Genomic DNA, 24,628 nt, shown 5'->3' with positions numbered 1-24,628 from the left:
TCCTTGTTACCAAGAATTATTAACTTTGGTCTTTGGTAGTACCCCTTTTCTTGCTGTCTTGCCATCCTGTTTTCTGGGCAGTCCACTCACTGGTGGAATTAGAGATGTGTTTATTTACTTTTTACTTGAACACAAGGTGATTGCTGAGGAAATCAGAAGTTTATGTGTTTGGCTTTTTTTAATATCTTCTGTTATACAAGAGCTTAAATTCTGGATTTGCTGGCTTTTTTTCCTCCAGAGGCTTTGGCTTTGTCTTAATGGGAAGCTAACCTAATTTCATGCAACCCTCTGGGGTTATGCATTAAGTGCTTTTCTCTCAAATGATGGCTACAGAACTGTAACTCAGAACTGTCTTCTAGTTTTTCAGGTACTGTTAGATACTGATTTAAAAGTTCAGATTGAACTGCAGCAGTTCATAGTTGTTTTGGTTTTTTAATGACCTAAATAAATTTCTGCAGTTGGTAGTTCACTCTCTCACTGAGCTCTCTTACATAATCAGTTGAAGAATACTTCAGTATATTAAATATTGATTTGTTCCTTAAAAATGTGCTTTAAAATTGACCCAATATTCAATTTCTCAGGAACTTATCACAATGATGCTTCAAGTAGATGTAGATCTGCGATTCTCAGCCTTGCAAGTTCTTGAGCACCCATGGGTTAATGTAAGTATTATCAGGCTCCTAGATGCTGCTTGTAATTTGGCACTGTTTAGCTCTTTTCTGTCAAGTCCTTACTGTGTCCTTTTGGAGCCAGCACATTCTAAAAATACCACAGATTTTATGGGAAATAAGCTGGGTTACAGTCTGATTTAGTGTATCACACGTACCTTGAAGTATTCACTGTTTTATGCATGCTCAGCTACATTTCCTCTGGAATATTTTTGGGCCAGGTTTTCAACAAATCTTAACCACACACTTGACAAATTTATACCTCTAAAAATCAGCTTGTGGATTCAGTGACACATTTTGCTCTCCTAAAATCAGATGGACTTAAAAATCTGACACTCATAATTAAGAGCTATTGAAATATAGTCCATAGTGTTAAGCCTACTTGATCCAGCATGAAACAGGGAAATGTTGAGAATCATATTTAGCTTGTGATGTTGAAATATACATGTATTTATGTGCAGCTATAACCACTGAATCTGAGTTACCATGAAATAACTATTTATGTATCCTGGCTTATCTCTAAGTGACTGGACATTTGCCATGAAAGTGGTAAGCAGTGAGGTGGCATGTGGATAAATGTGGCAGAGAATAAAGAGATTCATCTTAAATTAATCTTGAGACAAGGACACTACCTAATATTTGTTAATTATTTCAGGCTATTTAATATGTCCTAAAGTATTTGGATGATAAGTAGGAAAAACTGCAGGAAATCCAGATTCAAATTCAGAAGGGAAAATTGAGAAAAAAATGCAACTGGGACAAGCATGGAAAAAAAAAAAACTAAAAGGGGAATATATAATGTTTTGCATTGTTTGTTGCAAGTTTGAGTGTGCACTCCTCCCTGGAATACTATTTGGTCCCTCAGCTGCTATATTCAAAATCTTTTTCTTACTAGTACACTAAACATTCAAATATACAGTAGCCTCAAGTGTTAATCTGTTTTCTGAAAGTGTTCTTCATATATCCCAGAACAGAGGTGAACAGTTAAATGTTTACAAAGTATGTACTTTGGTCTTGGAGGATTCTTTATAGACCAAACTGTTCCTCTTTTTCTTTTTCTTTTTTTTTTTTTTTTTTTTTTGATTGTAAATACTATTATCATACAGAGCATTTCTGGAGTGTATGAAGACTAGAAGGATCCAGAAAAATGTCTGATGAAACCCTTTTCATTTTTAAGATGACATTCAAGCAGCAGAACCATTAATTTTCTTTGGTGCCAGATGCTGTGCTTGGCCACAGTGTTCTCTCACAATTGATAATGACTTCTGGGGATTGTGGTGTCTTTCTGTCTCCATGGGATCAGGAGAGGTGGGGATTTTTGGAATGGGGCTGAAGAAGAGATGGAAGTGACCAGTCAGAAGTTGCAGAGAGTCCTGGTCACCCGTGGTGTCAGTCTGCACTCTGCTGCTGAGGTTACTGAAATGCCACTTGTTTACACCACACAAGGATGTGGTCACTAATCTTTCTCATTTTCTAAAAAAAAACCACACCGGAACTGTTAATCTCCCCTCAGACACCAATTTTTAAATGTTTCATTTTATTTTATTTTGGCTTCCATTACAGCATGATGTATTTTAGGGAGCCATGTTGGACAGACGTATTAGGAGAGATGCAGCTCTTTGTCAGTAACAGGATGGTGATGGTGTGCAGGTGACATTAACCCTGCCCTCACCAGTGCCTGCTGATGGGAAGAGACAGGGAAAGGGCCCAGGGGATGAAGTCTTTGGACACTCCAGAGCTCCACTAACCTGAGGTCTGGTATTGAAGCACCCTGGCAAAGTCCTGGGTTTCTGTGCAGTAAATTAAAATGTGGAGCCTTTTGCCAGAGAATGATGTAGAGGCCAAGTACAAGTGGATTAAAAAGCTAGTTTGATACATTTGATAAATTTTTTTAGGGAAAGATGAAGATCTACTTGTCCTTGTTAAATACAAAATTTCATAAACATTTACTTCAATGCACTGTTGGAAACAAGATACTCCAATTTACCTTTGGTCAAGCTCTGCTGCACTTCTCATGGTTTAATGCTGATTATAATTCTTTGCAATCAAAACCTATAGCAGTTATGTTCATAAATAAGTGAAAAATATAATTCCATGACAGTTCTGTAATTTCTCTTTTTCTGTCCAGTTGCTGCTTTTAGTAACTGAGTCAAATCAGTATTTTTTCTTCAGCAATATGCCAGCAGTAGTTCACAGCACAGATCAAAACCTCTTTTGAATTCTCTTATGTACCCTCCAGATATTTTTTCTGGAAGGAGAAAGGCCAGCACTGGGACCAGTTCAGAAAAGTGTTTGATTGAGCACATTCCAAACGTCACTCCTATTTCAAGGCTTCACACATGGAAATGTTTAATATTAGGCATAAAATTAAGTAGATGGCATTAAAATCCTAGTTCACTTCAGGAGAAATAAGAGCATGCATGAGTTGAAACAGGTGCTTAAATGCTTTCATGAAAAAAGACAATTTTTCATGAAAAAAGAAGTTGGTCTGGGGAGCACACAATGGAAAGCCTAGCAGGGACAGATTGCTGGTGTATGGAGGCTGGTGTGGTGTGTATGGTGTGTATGGTGTATGGTGTGTATGGTGTATGGTGTGTATGGTGTGTATGGTGTATGGTGTGTATGGTGTGTGGATCTCACTGGTGTCAGATCCAACCTCACATCCCCATATGATCACCAGCTTGAGCTGATGGGAGTCTGTCCCACCTATACACCTCCCTGTACTTCATTTTTCCAGCTTCAGGGAAGGGATTTAATACACTCATCCCTGTTTATGAAAAGGTCTACTACGTTTATGAAAAGGTGTACTAATTACCCAAGCAATTATTTGCAACTTTTGTAAAACACTGTCTTACTGAGAAGAAATGGCACATGGAGTTTTCACCTAATGCTCTGTTTTCCCAGATAGCCTGTTGAAAGTACTTTTCCATGACACCAAAATGCTAGACTTCCCCTTTTCTTATTTTGGTTTTGAACCTATTCATAGGGTGGTAAACTTGCAGCTAAAATGCTGGACAGGACAGCTGGCTTGAAAAGCAGGCATGTGTTTTCTTTGACAGTTTTAAAAACCATTTTCTCTTCTTTGATCAAACCTTTGATAGAAGCGTCATAACTGCTTACACTGTATAAAACTATTTTGTAGATTGTAAATAGCCATTCTACTTTATAGCTGCTTTCTATGTGATTACTTGGTAAATTGCTGAGACTCCTGGAATGTGCTTTGACATTTTCAGTAGGAGCCAACCCTCATTTCAGTTTCAGTTTTTGCTATAAAAATAGCTGGAATCCTCTTGGAAACTGCAAACTTGTTATGGTCAGAGTCAGACCAGTAAAGCAGTTCTTCCAGTTCTTCTGTCAATAATATCCCAGCTGTTTTCAATTCAAAAAACAAAACCTGAAAAGATGCTGGCTACGTGCCACTGCCACAGATGGAGATCTTGAATTCCAAATGCAATTCAGCAGCAGTTCCTTGCCCCTTCCATTTACTTTATTTGGATTTGTCTCTACAGTACATTTAGACCTGGAAACAAATCCATCAGTTTATACTTCCCGTACAGGGACCCCAGCTCTGTCCTTTACCTGCTCCAATTTTTTGCAAAACCAAAGAATTCTAAGAGAGTCTGGAAGTCTGCAATCTGACATTTGAAACATTGATGATATTGATAACCTGAGTTACGCTTTACAAGCTATTGAACAAACCTACTCTTCCCTTTTCGTATAGGTGGTAAATATTTCCTAATAGAGCATTGAGCAGGGAATGCTGAAAGGGATGGATTGTATTCTGCAAATCTTTTTCTGCTAAAATAATCAGTATAAAATGTGGTGTGTTGTTACTGGAGGAAGAAGATGGCACACACCAGTCTAAAAAGAATCTGGGAAACTGGAGCTTTTACACATTTTGTTAGCCATGTCTGCTTTTGAAATATGTGTGCAAAAGAAATTAATAACCAAGCTGTAACTAGTAATAAGCTGAACACTTACAAGGAAGTAAAATTAAAAAGACATTTCTTATTAGTAAGATTGACTACTTTTGGTTACACTCCAGGACACTGCCCACAGAAAAATTTCCCTGCAGTCCTTAAAGGAAACAGAGTCCAAAAGATTTTCCAGCTTTCTCAGACTTCCATTTGCTCTACTTTTCTTCTGTTATTTATATAATGACCTATTCCTCTGATGCTTTTAGACCTGGAAAGTGAAGCTCTTATGGCTGGCTTGTGAAATAGATCTGAGTGCTTCAGGGCACCAGTAGTCTGGGAATCCTGAACTTTCTTCCCTCTTTTCAACATTTCTTTTTTCTTTGAGTGGCAATGTCTCCTGCCTCAGACAGAAATGCAAATATCAAAACATTGTTTCTTAATTTCTCACATGTTGCCAAAATGTACTGCCTCCCTCCCCCCTCGTTATTTTATTTAATTATTTTATTTCTTGCAAATAGACCATGAAAGGTATTTTGTGGAGGCTGATAAAAAACTACATATCTTAAGATCCCAACCAGTTTATGTTGTCTGGGTGAAAAATCCAAATTCTGGACTGGAGTCTTCACCCTGTTGAAGGATTTTGACTGCTCAGCTTCTGAGACACACTCAGGAAAACCTCTCTTTCAGGGAACCAGCAGTTAACATTTTCTGAAGGTCATGACCCTTTCAAGTTTCCAAAATCGACCACCAAAAATCACTAGTTAGTTATCTTTAAAACATCTTGGATCTTGTCCTGACTGCTAAAGCTGAGATGAAATTCCATGATTTTAACTGCAGGAAGTAGTTCCTGTACAAAGCATTAAAACAGGGGAAAGGAACAGTTAAGCTCTTTGGGGGCTGACATCCTTCCCATTACAGAAACTTGATGAAATTCTTGTCAGCAATGTTTAGCCTGTTCTCTAATTCTACAACTTATGCTGCTGATTCTGGTGAATCTGATGGGGTTTCTTTGCTTCTTGCCTTTTTACACTGCAGAGCAGCACGTTTTGTATGTGTAGCTAAACAGCTGTCGTCTCTCACTCTCAGCATCTATTTAATTTATTGCTGGCTGAAGTAATTCCAGCAGTCAGCTAATATATATTAACTTGCTTATAAAGCACATTGGAATAAAAAAAAATAATTAAAAAAATTAATATAAGAAAAAATAACTGATTAACATCAAGTAGCACCATCAGTCGTGGTAACTAAATTTATTAACGGTAGAGTAATTACCATCTAAAAGCTGGAGCCCAAGCTATGTGTCTCTGGCACATTGCCACTGGAGCTATGGGTGTGGTGCTTCACCAATAAAATACTACCACAGTCTTGGTTTTAATTGTCTTCTCCATAATTCAGTCTTATGACAAAAGGACATGAACTTTTGGCAGGTTCTCATGTCAAGAAAGCCAATAGAGTGATTTCCCTCCTGTGCCCTTTCAGTGAAGAAGAGTTCAGAGGAGCTTTCTTCTGGGAAAGGCAAGGTCAGCAGAAAGCAGGTTATTTTTAGGGGTCAGATACCACTGAGCAGAGACTCCCTGGTGTTAGACAGTAATCAGCTACTGGGTTGTATTGTTTTGTTTTGTGTTTTGCAGCTGTGTGCACTTGACCACATTTTGCCATCTGAGACATTTTGTTAAGGGGTGAGTGAGGGATCTCTAAACACTAACTCCCCAAGATAAATAAATAACAAACCCTAACCAACCTCCCTAAAAATCCCATATGCTCACTCAACTCATGATTTACTGCAGGGACTCTGTAACTATTTCAGTGCACTTAGAAATGCTTCAAAGCAAGGAAAAGGTCTGTAACCTCTCTCTACTCTAATCTTGTCTCTTATTCACCCGTATTCTGCTAGGATTTCACTTAAGTGAATTTTTAAGAAAATTTTCAGCTCTTGCTAGAAACACAAATTATGAGGTATTAGATTGAAAGACCATTGTGGATGGCCAGTGGTATCCTGCCTGGTCTGGCTGTTCTGTGTGCCTGAAATCCTGCATCTTCTGGTAGCAGGGAAGTCTCAGTGAGAGTTGACTTTTTGTACTTTTTTTAGGCCTAAGAAACTGCTTTTTTTCTAAAAAGTTTTCTAAAAGACTCCTTTCTTCTCTTGGGCTTGAATTCAACCTGCTGTCTGGTACAAAAGTGCCAACTCCCTTCTTTCTGCTAGGGCTTTGCTTCAGTGTTGGGGCTGCCTCGAGTGCCTTGGTGCAGACAGGCAGGTTTGCTCTGGGAAGAGGGATGTCCTAGTAGAGAGGAGGCACCTCCCAGCCCATCTGCACAGCTTCTGGCCTGGAGCTCACACACAGCTGTCTTGGTGCTCACAACAGCAGAACATGTGTCTGCCTCTGCTTGGCCATGTAGTTGTGTGCCTGCTTTTACCTCAGGTTAGCTCAAGTTGAGAACATGTGTCTTTCAGCAAGGAAGAAGGGGCCACCCACAGCTGGCTCCAGCCCTTCTCTGCTTTCCCAGACAGTCTGTACCTCTGCTTCTCCTTTCCCCATAGCATCCCTGGCTTCTGTGACTCAGCTTGGATGTCTCAGCTCCCACCTTGCCTCCTCACTGGCTGACCCATGGCTGGAACATTCATCCAGCTCTGGAGTCCATGAGTCTGTAACTTTTACAATGAGACAGGGACCTCATTGGTGTCTCACAGGGCTTTTGGAGATCTTTTCCTGTGGCCTACAAAGTGAGGTTTCTGGTTTTGGTAATCTCTTGTGATCTGTTTTACTTTTGAGGTCAGTAAGCTTAAATGTTGTGATGAGCAAAGAGAATCATAATCAGGTACAATATTATCAGGCTTTGAAATATAACAGTGGTAGATAAGACATTGTAGAAAGAATAATAAAATATTTTACAATTATTATAAATTAACATTTACCAAAGTTTGAGAGGAAGATTTTTGGGAAACAAGAAGAAAAAAAATGGTTGATGACAAAATATGGTGTTCATCTTATCAAGTACCTTAGATATATTGATGGAGACACTGACTGACCTGTATTACATGACAATTTTTTGGTAAACTTTCTTTATTGACAGGTGCTATCAGAATCACTTTGCCATTTCTTTATTTCACCTTTTCTCTCTAAAATTTTCTTTGCCTTTATTTCTCTGCAGGATGATGGCCTTCCAGAGAATGAACATCAGCTCTCAGTAGCTGGGAAGATCAAGAAGCATTTCAACACAGGCCCTAAGCCGAACAGCACAGCAGCTGGAGTTTCTGTCATAGCAGTAAGCATCTGAAATACATAGATGAAACACTACAGTGTGTGTCCACAAGACAGGGTGTGTTTAGGACATGCCACCAAAAGAAACTAGAGAGGGTTTATAAGTACATAATTTGAGTGTTTAATTGCTATAAATGTAGTTAGACTGGCATTCTGCTCAGTTTCTCCATTGATTCTCCTTGTGAGTCACATTGTTATTTCACAGCCCTAGAAGATCTAAGGGTAGCCACACTCTCACTTTTTAGCCGAAGATCAGTGGACCTAACTCAAATGGAGGTTCAATAATTTGCATTCTGGGACCACAGCATTTTATTTGGCAGCAGAATCATCACATGGACTGGGGCCACACAGAGGTTGTAGCAGGACAGCAGCACTTTACAATGAGTAGAAGTTACTTCAAAACTGGAACAGAAAATCTGTATGGCATCCTGAGCTTCTCTGAAGACACCAGAGAGAGCTATGATGCCTCACTGCTACCTTCATAGCTGATACAAGTCTAGACACTTCAGATTTATCTGAGCAGCAGCATTTTATGGTACTGCCACGTGCAAGCTGCTTCTCTTCAGGCAGAAGGACTTAAGTGGATAGAGACTTCATGGAGCTCCTTGCTGCCTTCAGTAAGGTTGCAATTCCAGTCTAAGCATTCCAGGTTAGAATGTGTCAGAGCTTCTGAAGCCAAGCTTGACCAAACTTCTGACCAAGTACTGAGGTTTCAGTGGCATCCTCAGTGGACCATAAGTGCCATGCATTTGTATTTTTTTCCCAATGATGTACACATGTGCTAGATACACATGAACACAGAATATATTCAGTGTGTTATGAGACTATTCATACTAATGCCATTGAATAGCAATATGCACATCCCTTACATTTTTGATACATCTGCCTGTGTTTGTGAGCTTTTATTTTTTTTACTCATGGTAATGTTAACGCTTCAAATAGTCACTAAGAAAAGTGACACGTTAAACATAACCATTCCCATATCAGATTACTCAGTGCTCATTCCCAGCTTCCATAAATTACAGGTGGTGTGGCTGCACATGTACACTTGTACAGTTTCCACTTTCATGTTTCTCAGTTCAGCCCCTCCAGTGTGAGTTAAATCAGCCTGAAGGAAACTCAGCTCAGCACATGCAATCTGGCTCACAGGTGTGAACTGTTTGTGCAGCAAAATGGACACTCTCTCAAAGTTACTTGGTTTAAGTACTTAAAATTTCAAGCTGTGCCTTGCTCATATTGTTTCTTTATTCTTTCCAACCCTGACCGTCCTCAACATGGAAGCAAGTTGTTCCTCATGCTTTTCCCAGATTTTCTCAGTCATCAGCTAACATAGTCGGCGTTTGTTTTTATGGTTTTGGTTTTTTGTTTTGGTTTTTTTTTTCATTTTTAAGCAATAATACTGCAACAACTCTCCCACAACTAAAACATCACATACCCATTGCTCATCCGAAATGCAGGTATGTTCTGTACAGAATAAGTGAAACTGTGTTCCTTTCCAATGGACTGCCAGCACGCTTGTCCATGAGAATTACTGCTCAGACCCTCCATGCTAACAATTTCGAAGCTTAAAAGCAAGAATTGATGCCTCTGTCCTCATCCATCCCTTGCCTCCTTTATGTTTTTAATTTCCCCACCCTCCTCTTTTTTTTTTTTTTTTTTTTCTTTGCCCCAGGTTTCTGCCAAGGAATTATTTACAGTTTTATACTTGAGTAATGAAAAAGGCACTGTAGTGAATCTTTCCACTGCAAAACATTACACCTCAGGAAAAATAATATGTATATGTTTTATTATATTCTTGATGACTTTTATTACTTTTTAGCATTTGGAAATGTAACAGATTATTTTAGTTATCACCTCTTTGTGTGAAGGTCATACTTTGTCATGATTAATTCTGCTACTTGGCCTATAAGGCAGAAATTTTAGAATATTTTTACAGAATTCAGGAGGTGGTTTGGGTAGCTTGTGTCAAGTATTTTATAACATCTTGGAAGAGGTGGGGAAGTAGAGACCTCATTAGTGTTTTTTTAATGTTCTGGAAAGATAGATAATTTTAATTTAAAAAACAAATTACTTTATTTTCCACAAAACTAATCTAATAAGCAAAACAAATCCAAAAGCAAAATAACAAAGCCTTTGACATTTGTTTCTGCATTTGAAAGCATATTTAATATATATTTGACATGAATGTCATCAGAAATTTACATTTGGAAATTTCAAATATCATTTTACTAATGAAGCCTGCTCTACATTTAGAATTTTTTAAGTATGTACAGATCCTCTAACATATTGTTCACCACTAAAGAATATTTTCTACAAAAATAGTGTTTCATTGTGCATGCCTTTGTGTTTACTGTAACTTTTTGAGAGTGCTTGTGTACATAATATATGGAGTTGTCTTCTATATGTTATGACACAGTTGTGCTTGTGTGTTTTAATGTGTTAATATGTGCATATATTTACATAGTAAGCTTATACGTAGTTATACATAGTATAAAAGAGAAATATTAGCATTATTTTGGGTTTTATAACTCTGTTCTAGTACAAAGATAGCTAATCTGTGGTATTTAGTCCTTAATTTGTCCTCAAACTGGTATGATATTTTATGCCTGTTTCCCTCGGTAAGAATAAGTAACACACCTCAGAGATCTCAAGCAGTATTTATCATATGCACCAATTAAAACTGTAACATGAAAACTAAATTCCCAAATATGTGGGCTTGCTTGACTGCAAGGAAGTTTGAAGTCACATGTGTTTTACATACATCTACTGTGGCTACTGCTTCCTTCAGCAATGTCTAAATGTCTTGTATTGACTCTTTTGGTCTGCTTTGTTGAGGTGCTAAATCCTCAGTAAAAGTTGGCTCTGACCATTCAGGGCAGAGACATCCTAAAAGTTCTCATGCATGTGTCCAGACTTCAAGTTTTTCCACATTTGAAAGGATATTTCAGTTTGGACAAACTACCATAATTAACTTGTTCTTCATGCCTAGCAAAATAGTTTCTTTGCTGATGTAGAGGAAGGTGATTCCTCAATCAAAATTAACTATACAGTTAATCTATATTTTATATAATACAGTTAATTTTATATAGGCAAAGGGAGCTTTCTGTTGATACATTCACATATCATTAAACGTTCTGCCAGCATAACCATGTCAGCTGGGAAAAAAATCCCTTAAATCAACATTGCTTTGCCAGCAAAACTTTAATTGGAGAGATAGATTTTCAAACAGATAGAGAATCAACAGGAACCTAAAAAGCACTGCTTGCTGATGGGAGAGTATGCAGAAGACAGATCACTTGCCCTGCTCTAATACTCTTGTCATAGAGTACATTGACTACAGGTTTCTGTAGGACACAGAAGAGGCTGGGCTAGTGCCCCTGGGTCTGTGCCAAGAGTGGTTGCCTTTACTGTTAATCATGTGCCAAAATATTTGTGGGATTGGGTTTCTCCTGCAGCTTTCCTACAGGAATAGTATTTCATAGATCCTTGATGGTGTTTATAAAAGCTACTACTGCAGTAAAAACATAAAACCAGTCTGTTACTAAATAGTTTTTATCGTTTGGGAATGGATTTTTTGCTTCTTCTTTAGTTCTCCAAGGATGTCATCCCATCCTTTTTTTTTTTTACCCTCTGGGCTTTAGTGGCAGTGGCAAAAGCAACCAAGAGCCAAAATACTTTTTTTCTGTGATCCAGAGGTGTGCTATAATTCCATATAGGAAGTGAGCATGGTTTAATCTGTGTCTTGTCTGAAGTGATAAAGCTTTGCCTGTACATTGTCACTTTTGTGCTTGTATTTTTCCCATTGTTGAGACAGAGGAAAAGACTAATGATAGCGTTCTGGTAGGGTTGTATGAGGCCTTCATCTTGACAATGGGAGTAAACTCCAGCTGGAGACTTGCAGGAATCAAATAGGACAGGAAAAGAGAGAAGCTGCTCAGGAAGCAGAGTACCCCCTGAGCTGGGGACAGCAGCACGGGGCTGCTGCTTGCACCCCAGTACGTGGAAGGCAGCAGATGGGTCCTTGCCCCCCCTGTTCTGCCAAAATAAAAATATAAGATTACAAAATCCAAGTGACTTTTTCAGGGGTGGGGTTTCTCGGGTAGTGTGGAAGAGGCCAGGTTTAGCCGTTGAGTTTTGCTCAGCTTAAAGATGAACCCATGTCTTGGGTGTCCCTTCCCACCCACTGTCTGTGCTCACCTGGGTTCATGGTCCACAGGCGGCTTTCCCATGGCAGGATTTCCACGCCTACCAAATCGCTTCAAATCGTGTTAGGAAGAAATTCTCCCGATTTTCTTTATATTACTTTTAAACTATTCGATTTCAGGGCAATATTTTTAACCTGCTTTTTAAGAAAACAGCCCTTTTGTGTATTTTACGTGCAGCATAGAAGGAAGCCAGTAGATGGCAATAGCAGACCAGTGTAGGTAAGCTAACAGACCACTGGGAACAAGGTTCTCGTGGTTTTAAGCAGGAAACGTCCTTTAAATAATTGTAAATAAGATGAAAGCCGTATTGTTTTAACAAAATGGAATAAATTGTTAAATTCTACACTTGCAGGGAAGTCATCAAGAAAAATTTAAATCTGCAGTTACCTCCTAGCTAGCCTTGAAGTAGTTGATGTCTAGAAATGTGTTGAGCTGCTTTTCTGAATTTAGAATTAGACTCTGTCATCAGTATTGGAAATATATTCCATGCTATTACTGAAGCACAAAATAGCTTTTTTTCCTTATAGGACAAAATGTGAAAATCATCACAACTTACACTTTTAAAGCAGGCAGAATGTCTCCCTCAAGATATTTCCCCCTAAAATTTTAACTCAGCTAAATGGTGTCTCCACTGTCTGTTAGTGCAGCACAGAAGGATTAGAGAAAACAACACATTTTCTTTGTTCCTATGCACACGGTTCTGCTAATGACAAACTAAACTTAAAAGATCTGTATTCCTTAAGTAATATCATGAGCACACTTTCCTGGACACAATGTTATTTTCTATTTTGAATTTAATTGGTGCAATTTTAAACCAAACAGTTTTGTACTGTTATCTTTTTGAGCATGAGGTGTAAGCTGAAATGATAAACAATGTTATTCATGGCTCTGAGTAGTCCAACTCTCCAAGGTTAACGCATTTTTAGAAATGAATTACCATGATTGATGGGGTATCAAAACCTGATTCTTTTCATCTTTACACATTCCATGATTATGAAGCAGTCTAATTTAAGCCTTGTGTAGTCTGTCTAGCCTGCTCCTTGTGATGGTTGCACTGCACTTTTTTTAAAATTACTAAACCTCTCGGTTTAATTGCATAAGATAATTTTCCATTACTGGTATGTGCAACTTAAAAGGGCACTTCTGTCATTGGAGGTAACAAGATATTTGTCAGACTTTCAAATGAATGCATTATGCATTAAGTAACCTATTTCACAAACTCCATTTTAGTTTGAATAAAATGGCTTCTAATTTAGCAAGACTGAAACTAGAGTTAGTACCTTTTTCTCTTATTTCTTTACCTTTTTTTTCTTTTTCGTCTCCGATACGTAGCTTTAGCATGTTAGTTAAGTGCCTTCTGAAAAGAGTATATATGCACTAAATAAGGAACAGCTTGCTCTGGAGTCTGAATTCTTTAGCCTAATGTTGATCCACTGAGTTGCCCCATTTCTCTCTGCTCAGCTGGACCACGGGTTTACCATCAAGAGATCAGGGTCTTTGGACTACTACCAACAACCAGGAATGTATTGGATAAGGTATGAGATGGTGCAGCGCCAACAGTCAGTGTTTCCATGGCAACGTGCTGGCAGTCTCCATTAACCAGTTCCTTCAGTGGATAAACATGCTTTTTGATTTGTTATCCGGTCCATATGCTGCTTTATCAGTTTCGTTTTAATCTTGATTGAGATGCCACGCCCCCTCATTCCCTTTCTTCACCCATCCCTCACACCCACATCGCCAGCTTTCTCCTCATTGCACATGCTCAGTCTCAATCTCCCTGTAGTTAAAAGGACAGTGTATATAGAAAATCGACCAGATATGCTGAGGTTACCCTCCCTTCCCCCTCCCTATTGCTTGTTAAGGCATCTGCTTCCCCTGCGCTCCTGGTTTGAAATATGTGGAGCAGCAACAGGCTCTCAGCATATATCTTCCTTTTTCCACGCGAGACGTGGAGCTATATACTGTCATTTTAAACCCACTTAAGCACAATCCTTACCTTAGATTGAACGATGCATTTACATAACCCAGTCTGTAGAAACTCTCCCGAGTTGAATGAAATAGAATGCATTGTATGTGCCGGTGAGCTTGTGTTTCTAACAATGCATTCTTTATCTTTTCTTTTTAAAGCCCTTCCAATACCTATTTATTTTGATTTGATTTTTTTTTTTTTTTTTAATATTGCATGAGTCTTTTGAGTATATTTTTCTTCGTTGTGTGACTGTGCCAGGGTTGTCGTTAGCTGGCATCACCTGTACGATAAAACGGGAGTCTGGGAGGGAGGGGGTTATTCTGGAATGGGCGCAAGGAGGGATCCAGGTCTGATAGCCCACGGGAGGCCTGTGCACCTCCTCAGTCAATCCAGAGCCCTGGAATTTCCATCAAGTGGCTATTTGCTGGCTTTTTCCCTTCTTATTACTCACAAGATCGCATTTTGAGAGCTGGAGAAAATTTTATAAGTTTCGTGCTAAACCTGTGTTTTCCAGCAATGCAGTGACTGAAGCTTTTAAAAACTCATCTGTGAGCTATTTGGAAAAACTCAGCAAATTAGCCGAATTAGCAAAACAGCAGAGATGGTCACTGCAAGTGTTTCCAGTCCAGTAAAACTCTCACCCTGGATCAGTTTACTGAGCACATGGCTTAGGCTACAGCACAGTTTCCCTGTAACCTAGCAGTTCCCTGAACACACACTGAGGGTTAAGTAGATTGGATGTTAAGTAGATATGGATGTTCTGGGGAAAGCAAAGAAAAATGATAAAAACATGCCACTTTTCAGGTAAAAAGGTAGAGAAGCATTTCCCATCCATCAGCTGAATGCTGGCTGGCAAGAATTGAGGAACACTCAAAGCAAGTCTGTAGCCATGTCTGTAATTGCAGCCTATGACACTTGTGTTGGTGGCTAAAATCCCTCCGAGACCTTGAGGACACAGAAAATCTGCTTGGTCTGTCTTGTCACTTGGCATCACATTTTGCAGGTTCCGAAAGAGCTGACTGGGTGGCATCAGCCCAGTAACTCTGCTTTTTGGTTTTAAAGAAGGGAGCAATGAATGCCGAGTTTTAGATAAGTGTAGGTTTCATAGTATTAGAGGAATTTTTCTTTTCCATTTAGGAAGGAAAGATAGTGTTTTGTGTTAAGCAGGACTTTGTCAAATAGTTGCAAATTTAATGCCTCCTTTGTAAAACAGAGGAAAGATCACAGCTTTGTTTATCTACCCAGAGTTTAATTGCTGTCCATGATCAGTTTAGCCTCCCTCTCTGCTGTCCTGTTTTTATTTTGCACCAAAAAATAAGAAATTTGTCTTTTCATTTGCTATACACAGTTATTAGATCTTTTAAAACCCCAACATCAGGGGGAGCAGACCACCAGGAATAGGAGCTTGTGATAAAAGCATCCCCTATCAGATTGGCCTTGACTCAGTTTAACTGCATAGCCCAGATTTTGAAACAAACCATATGCATTTTGAGAACGTAGGGGAGAAGACTCTAACTCTGAAACCTGGTAAATAAATAAAAGCTATTAACAGAAATTAATAATCAATCAAACAAACAAACAAACAAAAAAGCCGTTTGACTAAAGCGGTAGTAATGGCTGCCATCGGCATACAAAATGACACATCCCTGAATAATGGGCTGGAGCAGATGGGCGATAATCTCTCTTATTCATACATAAACTGCTCTGTTTTCCAGCTGGGGGCAGTAACAACAATGTTTATAATTAGTGCTTTCTAAACAAGAGCACCTAGTGTGGAAAGGCAAATTGGGAGAGCAGGGCTCCTAGCTTAGATGCTTAATTAGGAAATTCTCTAACAGGGGGGACCTCCACAAGCACTGCCCTGTATTTGCTCCTCTTTCATCTCCAGAATCTGCTGTAGTGACCAACATTTTAGTCTTAATACAACCATTTCGATTTAGCGGTTATTTTTCAGTAGTAAGTGCAAAATGCAAAGCATATGAAAAGGTTCATCAAGTCCCGCCTATAAAACAGTTAATTTATCACAGACCGGTGAAAATAAAACTGAATTCACAAGTGCATCGAAAAATGAAAGCAGGTCCCAAGGAAAATGTAATACTCCCTTTGTTAGTGTTAAACTATTCATTTCTTCTCTGCTCCTTTGATCATTTTCATCCCTAGTTTCTAGCAGTCCTCTAAAACATCTTTTAAAATGGAACTATTTCTTCCTTCAATCAACCAGAAAACCTCCTTTCTCTGACCAGGAGACTTTTCTGTTCCAAGTGCCTCACAGTCCTAATTTTCTGAGCGTTCATTCTTGCATCATGTTTTATTCCATTTCAGTAAAATAATATGTGCTATTAAAATTCAACAAACCTTACATACAGTAATGCTTGTTTTAGCAGGTATGAGGTATAATACCTGGAAAATCTTACAGGGTTCCTCAAATCCGAGCATGAGAAAAAACACGGGGGCCAAATCAGTAATATCATCTGGACAGTTTTAAAAGGCTGCTGTTGGGACATCAGCCTTGCAATCAGAAGTGCAGAAAAGGCCAAAACATGTTGAGCAGGCAATGACATCTGGAGGTCCCAGTTAAATGACTGCAATCTGCACTGCCCCAGGCTGGTGAAAATTATTGTTCTTGAGAGCCAGGAAAGGCAGCCTTGGTGTAGCTGGGTAATGCCTGTGCTGCAATCTCATCTCCATTCACCACAAGTTACCATTGTCGACTCAAGTCGACCCATCACCCATCCTGGAGTACAGGTACTATTTCTGGGATTTATTTTTTTTAACCCAAGGGTAGCCAGTTCTCTGGTAGATCTCTTTGTAAGAGCCATCTTTTATAATTTTCCTGCTACTGGAGTTTAGCAACAGTGACTACAGAAAGTCTACAAGGCACCTGCATGGTACTTCAGAAATGCTTTAACTGTTAGATTTACTTTCTTATAAGGAACTTTCCTTCAAGATGTAATTAACTGAAGGTCTTTAAAACTTTGTGTGACTCAGGTTTTTTGGCTTTCTTGTAATTAAGCCAGAATGTTAAGAATGATAGTATTTTGAAGCCTTCTCTTTAGCCCCAAGTGTTTCAATGTCTGGTCTGCAGCCTCTTTAGCTGGTTTACCTGTGCCTCCTCATGGCAGTGCATTATGAAGGCAAAACTTTGCATAACCTACCAATATTTTCTTTGACCCTGAACTTTCTTACCAGTTCTGCTTTATGTCTGAATCTTAACATTATTTTAACCTGCTACTGAAAGAATGGCCTGACTTTTCTGCCTTTTCTGAGATGAGGAACAGAGTGAGTGTATCTAACATAAAATATTAGTAGAAAACATTTGTATATGTAGTATTATATATAAGACCAGTATAAAATGTTACTATATATTATTATTATTATATACACATACACTATATAAAAGCTAAAGGAAAAAAAAACAACCCAGGAAATGTATGGGAAAGTCATTAATGATATTATCTATATAGTGATAATAGCAAGGAGATGAGTTACATTGGATGCTTAGTGAAATTGTCAATCCAGTCAATACTGGATTTTTAAAATACAGTTCTCACTGTCACAGTTAAAAAGTACTCGAATGCCCATAGTTCCATCCTCTGTGTTTGGCTCCTACTTCCCATTATTTTTCATCTGTTGAGTTACACCTGTCTCAAGGGGATACCATAGACTTTTGAGTCAAAAGTTATGGCCAGACATCTTGATAATGGACATGGGAGTTGAGAATCAGGCATGCTATCTATAAAGTGCCATTTTTAAGACCATAAAACCCTCTATAAGATGAATATTGGTAAAAAACAAGCAAACATCTAAACTCACTTAAAATCTCTTCTCTGGCTCTTTGACTAAGAAACCCACAACTGATTACCAAACTATAAATAAAATTCACCCATGCAAACAATTTGGCACTAAGTGTCTTCCATGTGTAATTGAAGCCAGCTGAGGAATCACATCTCTAAAAAGGGGGGATATCAAAGAGTAAACACAAACTTAAATATAGCAATATAAATTCAGCATTTATAGATGTAGAACACTTGTCTTTGTATTCACTCACGAGTACGGTACAAAGCATACATCCAATTGATTTGTGTTTTTTTCTTTTTGACTTTCATTTTAACTAAATTCCATGCTAGAAGTTACATGGAGTGCTAAAGCAGTGGTCTTTTGTATTTGGAGGACTAGGTTCAAATCCACTCGATTAGTTTGTTCCCTCGATGTGGTCATTTGCACATCTCCAAATCACCGTGTAACTTGACTTGTGCCTCAGGGGATAAAACTAACATGTGTCTTTCACTCCTGGACTGATGTGCATTACTAAGTTTGACATACTCTCCAAAAACTGTCTTCAGTCATGAATCAATCATATATATATATATTTATACTTATATTTTTATATATATATATATATAATCTGAGAAACCCATGGAAAAAAAAAAAAAGGTAAGACTGAAGGGCTGCCTGGCTTGTGCCACAAGCATTGTTCAATGGTCATTTTTATAGTAGGGATAACAGCCATTATATATTTCAACATTTTGTGGTCACTAACCAGAAGCTTAAGGAAATAGGATAAAATTACCCAGGTGAGAATATATGCATACACATGCATGTATATGAAAGAATGCACTGGAGGAAAAATACCAGTGTTTCAATACGTAATTCCACACGCTAAACAAAGCATCATGAAAATTGCAAACAAATTGCAAATATGCTCCTGCAGAAGGAAAGCAGGTGAAGGGAAGGTTTTCTGAGATTAATGTGTGAACAGCTGCATCCCCAGTTCAGTCTCATGGCTGGTATGAATAATGGATGGGCTAGGAGGCAAAATGCACAATAATGTTCTTTTATTAATGAAATGAATATATATCTATATTTCGTGGCCAGCAGTAAATTAAGACAAGTGAAAAGAAAAAGTCACCGCTCACATTCCTAAAATGCAGTTACTTCAATCTAATAATTACTGACCTGACAGAAAATATCACCCCACAGCTAAAATATGGTGCTTCCCCCTGCAAAGCCAACATACATATCAAAGCAGTTGTAGTTTTTTAATAGCTGTTCATAAACATGGAGTTCAATGTTTTCCAAGAAAAAAGAATTTGCATGGCTCAGGAGTCCTGTAACATCAAGCCACAGAAACCAGAGAGAAGTTGCCCTGTGGCAAAATCCTGGAAAAATGCTAGCTGCACCTTGGTGTGTAGGTGACAGAGACAATGATCTTAAAATAATGCTCTGTTTCTTCACATTAAATGCCTTTCAAAAAATGTCTGGTTAACCATTTGGTACCTGGTGTCAAGTTTACTAAATGTTGATGCAAAATATATTAGTGCTTAAAGAAGTGCTTCAGACCCATCAGAACCAAACTATTAAATAGAGGCAATCAGCTTATCTGATGCTGTATAAGAAGCTCTACATTTCATCATATGGATGGTAAGAGGACAGCCATGTATCTTGAATAGGAATGCTATCCTTACATTTTAGTTGCCATCACTATCAAATAATGCTCAAATTCTTCACTCTCTCACCTCCAGCCTGGGGAGAAAAAAAAAAAAAAGAAAAAAAAAAGTCAAAACGTGATAATGAAAATCTGGAATTCGCAGCCCTGCGAAGCATAAGTGCACTTCAGATCCTCTGATTATTTACTGAAAGAGTAGCTTTAAGTAGAAATGCCCTGGAAATCCATAATGGACTGGTTCATGCACCAGCGAACCACCCAGCTGAATTTTAGATGAAATAATAAATCTATTACACCAAAGCAATGTGTAAGAGGGGCCTTTGTTACAAAAGCAGTAATAATAATGGAAAAGCTGGCTTTTGGAATATGCCCACATGCACAAGAAGGTGAAAATTGCACTTACAAAGCATATGCAGTCATTATTCAAATGTATTTTACCATCTCCCCTGAATTCTAAATAATTAATCCATCATATTTTATAATTCTTTAGAGGTAAAGAAACAACTGTGACCTCGTTAAATGGAAATCAGTATTTGTGCTGAATGCAGAGTGGCCATACTGCCTGGCACTGTAATAGACACTGGAAGGGCACAAGCCCATCATAACAGTGAGCAGAATAAACCCAGAATAAGTTCTGGAGGGCTTGTGAGTGCTTTGTTTGTGGTCAAAACTGATCCTTTTTTGTGGTTCTGACATGTTAAACACTAGATGTTAGAATACAGTCTGTGTATTTTGGCTTTCAGTAGATAAGTAGTCCCTTCTTTGGCTCTCTGTGACTTTATAAATTTTTATTTGATAATCTCTTTGGGTGAGAAAGGCTCTGATTGTCTCTCAGCCCAGGAGAGTAACCACAATAATTCCACTGAGTCTACAAGCATACCTTTATAAAGAGCAATTTAGATAAAATTCAAGGAAGACTTGTAATAAAAATGTAAAGAAAAACACAGTCTCAAGGTATCTCAGGAAGTTTCTGAAAGGTTAAGAAGCCAGAAACATTTGGTCCTACAAACTACAGCATAAGGTGCTACATTAGGTGAGATGATGAGGTTTTTTGGAATCACAGAATCATTTTGGTTGGAAAAGAGCTTGAAGATGATCAAATCCAACCATTAACCCGGCAAGCTTCCAAGTCCAGCACTAAAGCACCCCCCTAAGCACAACATCTACACATCTTTTAAATGCATCTCACTTTAAATATCTCTTACTTAACCTTTTTGACTACTGAGGTAGGAAGTGCCTTTACGTATGTGTAATCAAAAGTCCTGAAAGTTTTCCCAAATATTGTAGAAGAGCAGGACATTGGGACTTATTTTTTAAAGACATCCTTAAAACAGTGTCCTGACGTTTAATTATTTATTACCTAATTATCAATTAGTTTTGTAGTTTCATGATTTTGTCCTTTAAAAAAAGCAATAACCTGGGCTAAATTTGCAAAAGAATGTTTTGTTCAAAAATATTCACCTCTGTATAACGTCTCTAATTTTGAAAACCTTCAGTTTTACACCCACATTCGCAATTCTCATGTAGCAGGTTTTAAAATTAAATTTTGATATTAATACAAATATTTTTATTTATTCAAGTAGAAATGTTCAACTTTCTCAGAGTATCTGTTACCACAGGCTGATGTGATGTGGTTGAAACTTTAAATAAATTCTTATTTCCTGTAAGCATCAAAAAGTCTTTTAAATGGAAATCTGTATTTTATAGAATGGTAATATACACCATTCTTTCCAATTTTCACACAGAATTACATGCTGTATGCAGCTTATTCACTGTGTTTAAAAGATCTAGGTATTCTTCTGTTTGGCATTAAAAAAGAATCAACTGAATTAGTTCAAGGCTAAAAAAAAGTAGAAGGCATTGAAAATACTAATTAGAGCTCTAACACAAAAGATTAGCAATAAACAAAGAAATTTGCAACAGATGAGAAGTGTTGGCTTTTGCACAACTATTATTTAAAAACAGGGGTGAACTCAGCTAACTTAATTATTTTACCCCTTTAAGGTAGTGCTGTGTAGGTTCTAGACACAAAAATAATAGTTCAGCAATTTAGTTCAACTAAATCCATTTGCTATAGTTGCTCTGTACTCTTGTCCATCTTTCTGTCTCTATTACATCATTATTGAATGCTGATTGCATTATTTTGGAGCAGGGAATGCTATAATGCTATTCTGCACTGGTATGATGGATTTAGTTTTCATTTTGTTCTCAAAAATATGATGGCTATAAATACATCTCTTTTCCTGTGAAGCTCACACTATAACTGGTAAATTTTCTAGAGAAATCAGTCATGTATATCTCAAGTGTAAACAGAAGTCCTACAAACAGAATAACCTTTTAGCTACATACCTCAGTTTAAACTGAGATTTTCATAGTAGGGACAACTTTTACAAGGCATAGCAGTGAAACTATTTAGTTCTCAATGTTATTTTTGCCTCCAGTGCCATGAGCAGATACTGGTTTGCATTTTGTATGTCATCTTACGAGCTACCTGCCTTTTCCTGTTTTATTTTTCCCCAAAAAAGTCAGAGGCCAGGTTTTAAGAAGGCAGCCCTGCTTCAGAGGGCAGTTAGCTATGTGTCAAAGTGCTCTTGCTGAATCAAGGCCATCCTGTTGAACTTGTAATTTTACTGAGATTTCAGGGACGGCAGTCTGATAAACTGTAGTCAAGGAAACAGCAAAACCCAGTCCCATACTTGAAATCATTGGCCAGATTTGGGCTTTTCTTACCTGGACTGCAGTTTCCCCTTGTAAATGTGCCAGACCAAGCAGAAGAAGAGATGTGGCTAGAAGTCAGAGCTATCTTATTAAAACCTCCACTCTCAACAGTGGCAGAAACTGATCGAAATATAATGCCCATCAAGTAAACTCTCTTTCCCTCATTTCTAGATACTCTAGATAGTCCTAAATAAAATTAGTGGAATATTTAATTTGATAGACCTTGGTTAACAGGACGAGACAGGGTGTTCAGGCTAAACGGGTCTTTCCGTCAGAGCTCTTCAGCATTTTCCCTAAGAACATCCATTGAGCTGCATGAGGAGGTGTCAAAGAGTTGGAGTAGCTCCCTTCAGTGTTTATTTTTCTCTCTTGTCTGACAACTTTATCACAATCCATCTTTGTTAGCCGATTGCACTGACTTGAACATGGGTGAGTGTGTATCAGCCTTCATTAGGTCAAGTCAAAGACAAGCTTACATCTCTGCCCTGCCTGTAGGAACAGATTTATACTTTGAGAGGATTGGGGGGGGGGGAGGCCTTTTGGTATTTGGCTTGAAATTTGAATCTATTAAAGGATGAAATTAATAGTATCCAGAAGTAGAACATATGGCATCCATATATATGGTACTGTATCTGCTTGATGATGTCACACTAGCTCTTAAGGTTTGGGAAATGCACTTTTTAAAGCATTTCGCTCTGTTGTGGGCTCAACCTTTCAGACCTGACTGAGACAGAACAGGTTTAATTTGGTCTGAACATTTATTATCCCTGGTATTTGCAGGCCACATAAAAACTCATGGTTTTCATTAGCTTTGCATTTCACACACAGCCTAATTTCATTTATTCTTATTTTATGCCCCTGCCAGACCACCGCTCTTGATAAGGAGAGGCAGGTTTTCCGACGAAGACGCCACCAGGATGTGAGGGGACATTATAAGGCACAGCAAGCTCCACCTGAACTCAACTCCGAGTCGGAAGACTATTCACCAAGTTCATCCGAGACTGTTCGCTCACCTAACTCACCCTTTTAATAAAACACTTTTACTCAAAAGTCTTGGCTTTAACCCTTTGAGATCCCGAAAAACCTTCAGACCTCTGTGAAGTGGTTACAGCTGATGTACCCAGCAGTAAACGATGGGATGGTGGAACACAAAAGGGTGCTCACAGAATCTTTGTAAGAATAATTTCCTAATCGATTGAAATACTTGTTCTCTGTTTAGATTGCAACTTGCTGCTAATATGATCCTCAAAGGGTTAAGGCTATTTTGCTTTTTTTATTTAAAGATAGAAGCAGTGAATGTTTTCATCAGTGAAGCTAGGAACTGCAGTATGTAATTTTAGCACATGTTAACCCTCTGAGTAAACGATCAGCTTAAATCCTGACGACCCACATTAGGGCTTTATTCTGGCTTTTTTGCTTTTATACGCACATATCTTTTATAGTACCCTCAAGTTCTTTGACTGTTTCTGGCCAAAATGCTAGAAAACACACTATTGCTTAGGGGTTACAAATACGGGCTTTAAAAATGAAAATAAAATTAAGCAGTATATTCTCTAGCAGTTTGTTCTAAACCTGCATTGTACTTCCAAGGTGAGTGACTGTGTTGGAGAATACTATGCAGGCTAAATGGGAAGTTCAGTTTAGGGCAGCCTCAGAGTTTATAGAAAATGACATGATGATGGCCAGAAAAGGTTGCTTCCATATCGTTTGCTGCTAATGACAGTGCAGAGTCTTGGGAAATGGCTTGAGGACATGTTCTGTCATGTAATGGTATGTAATGATCTAGTTGAGAAGTTCCTGGTTCCTTCGCCTCACATTCAGAAATGTACAGGCATCCTCTCAGCATGACCTGGTTATTCTGGGAGAGTCACTTTTAAAGAATAACATTGATGAAAATTAAGCTTAAAATACCTTGAGTGCTTCTAAATCGGGGAGAAGTCATTTGATATATATGTAAAGCCTCAACTGAATTGGCGAAAATTTTGTCTTAGAATGGAACTAAAAGATTCACCACTTCTATTTGTAATATTTAATAAAATTGACATTTACACAGACTAAACATATTTCTGGTTTGTTAAAACTTCAACACAGCATTATAGCATTTTATTTAGCCATTATCCTAGAGCTGGCTACCAGAGAAATACTATGCTTTGTAGAGTTTTGCTTAAAATGTAATAATTTTAATGAAAAAATATTATGTAGTCATTAAGAATTCTACTTGAACAAGAAAGACAACTTCCAAAATCCTATTCTAAACTAAAAAAACAACATGAAATTTATACTTTCTCTTATGACTCATAAAAAATGGAAGTTTTCTTCTCAAAATTACAATTTATTTTTTTTTTAATGAAGCAAAAATGTAGTCTCCTCTCTCTTTCCTTTCACCTTTTGCTCTCTTTCTTTCTCCCTTTTTCTTTCATACCATACAGCTAGAAAGATCAATAT

General features: G+C 38.0%; 1 protein-coding gene across 4 annotated transcripts in view; it reads left to right on the top strand.

The window, feature by feature from the left end:
- The window catches only part of DCLK1 (doublecortin like kinase 1), a 237,456-nt gene extending 213,214 nt beyond the window's left edge, over window positions 1–24,242 (top strand). For 2 of the 4 annotated variants that reach the window (XM_071737573.1, XM_071737586.1), the window contains 4 exons: window positions 582–662; window positions 7,736–7,849; window positions 13,512–13,585; window positions 23,049–24,242. In XM_071737573.1, the coding sequence (XP_071593674.1) occupies window positions 582–662; window positions 7,736–7,849; window positions 13,512–13,585; window positions 23,049–23,106 (327 nt within the window). In that variant the 3' untranslated portion in view covers window positions 23,107–24,242. The remainder of the gene's footprint in view (window positions 1–581; window positions 663–7,735; window positions 7,850–13,511; window positions 13,586–23,048) is intronic. The other 2 variants (XM_071737564.1, XM_071737581.1) reach the window with 1 other exon arrangement.
- The last annotated feature ends 386 nt before the right edge of the window (window positions 24,243–24,628 follow it).

Source organism: Heliangelus exortis, chromosome 1 (genome assembly GCF_036169615.1).
Source record: "Heliangelus exortis chromosome 1, bHelExo1.hap1, whole genome shotgun sequence".
Taxonomy (NCBI): Eukaryota; Metazoa; Chordata; class Aves; order Apodiformes; family Trochilidae; genus Heliangelus; species Heliangelus exortis.
Note: the sequence above shows the minus strand (reverse complement) of the source record. Positions and strands in the feature narration are given on the sequence as shown.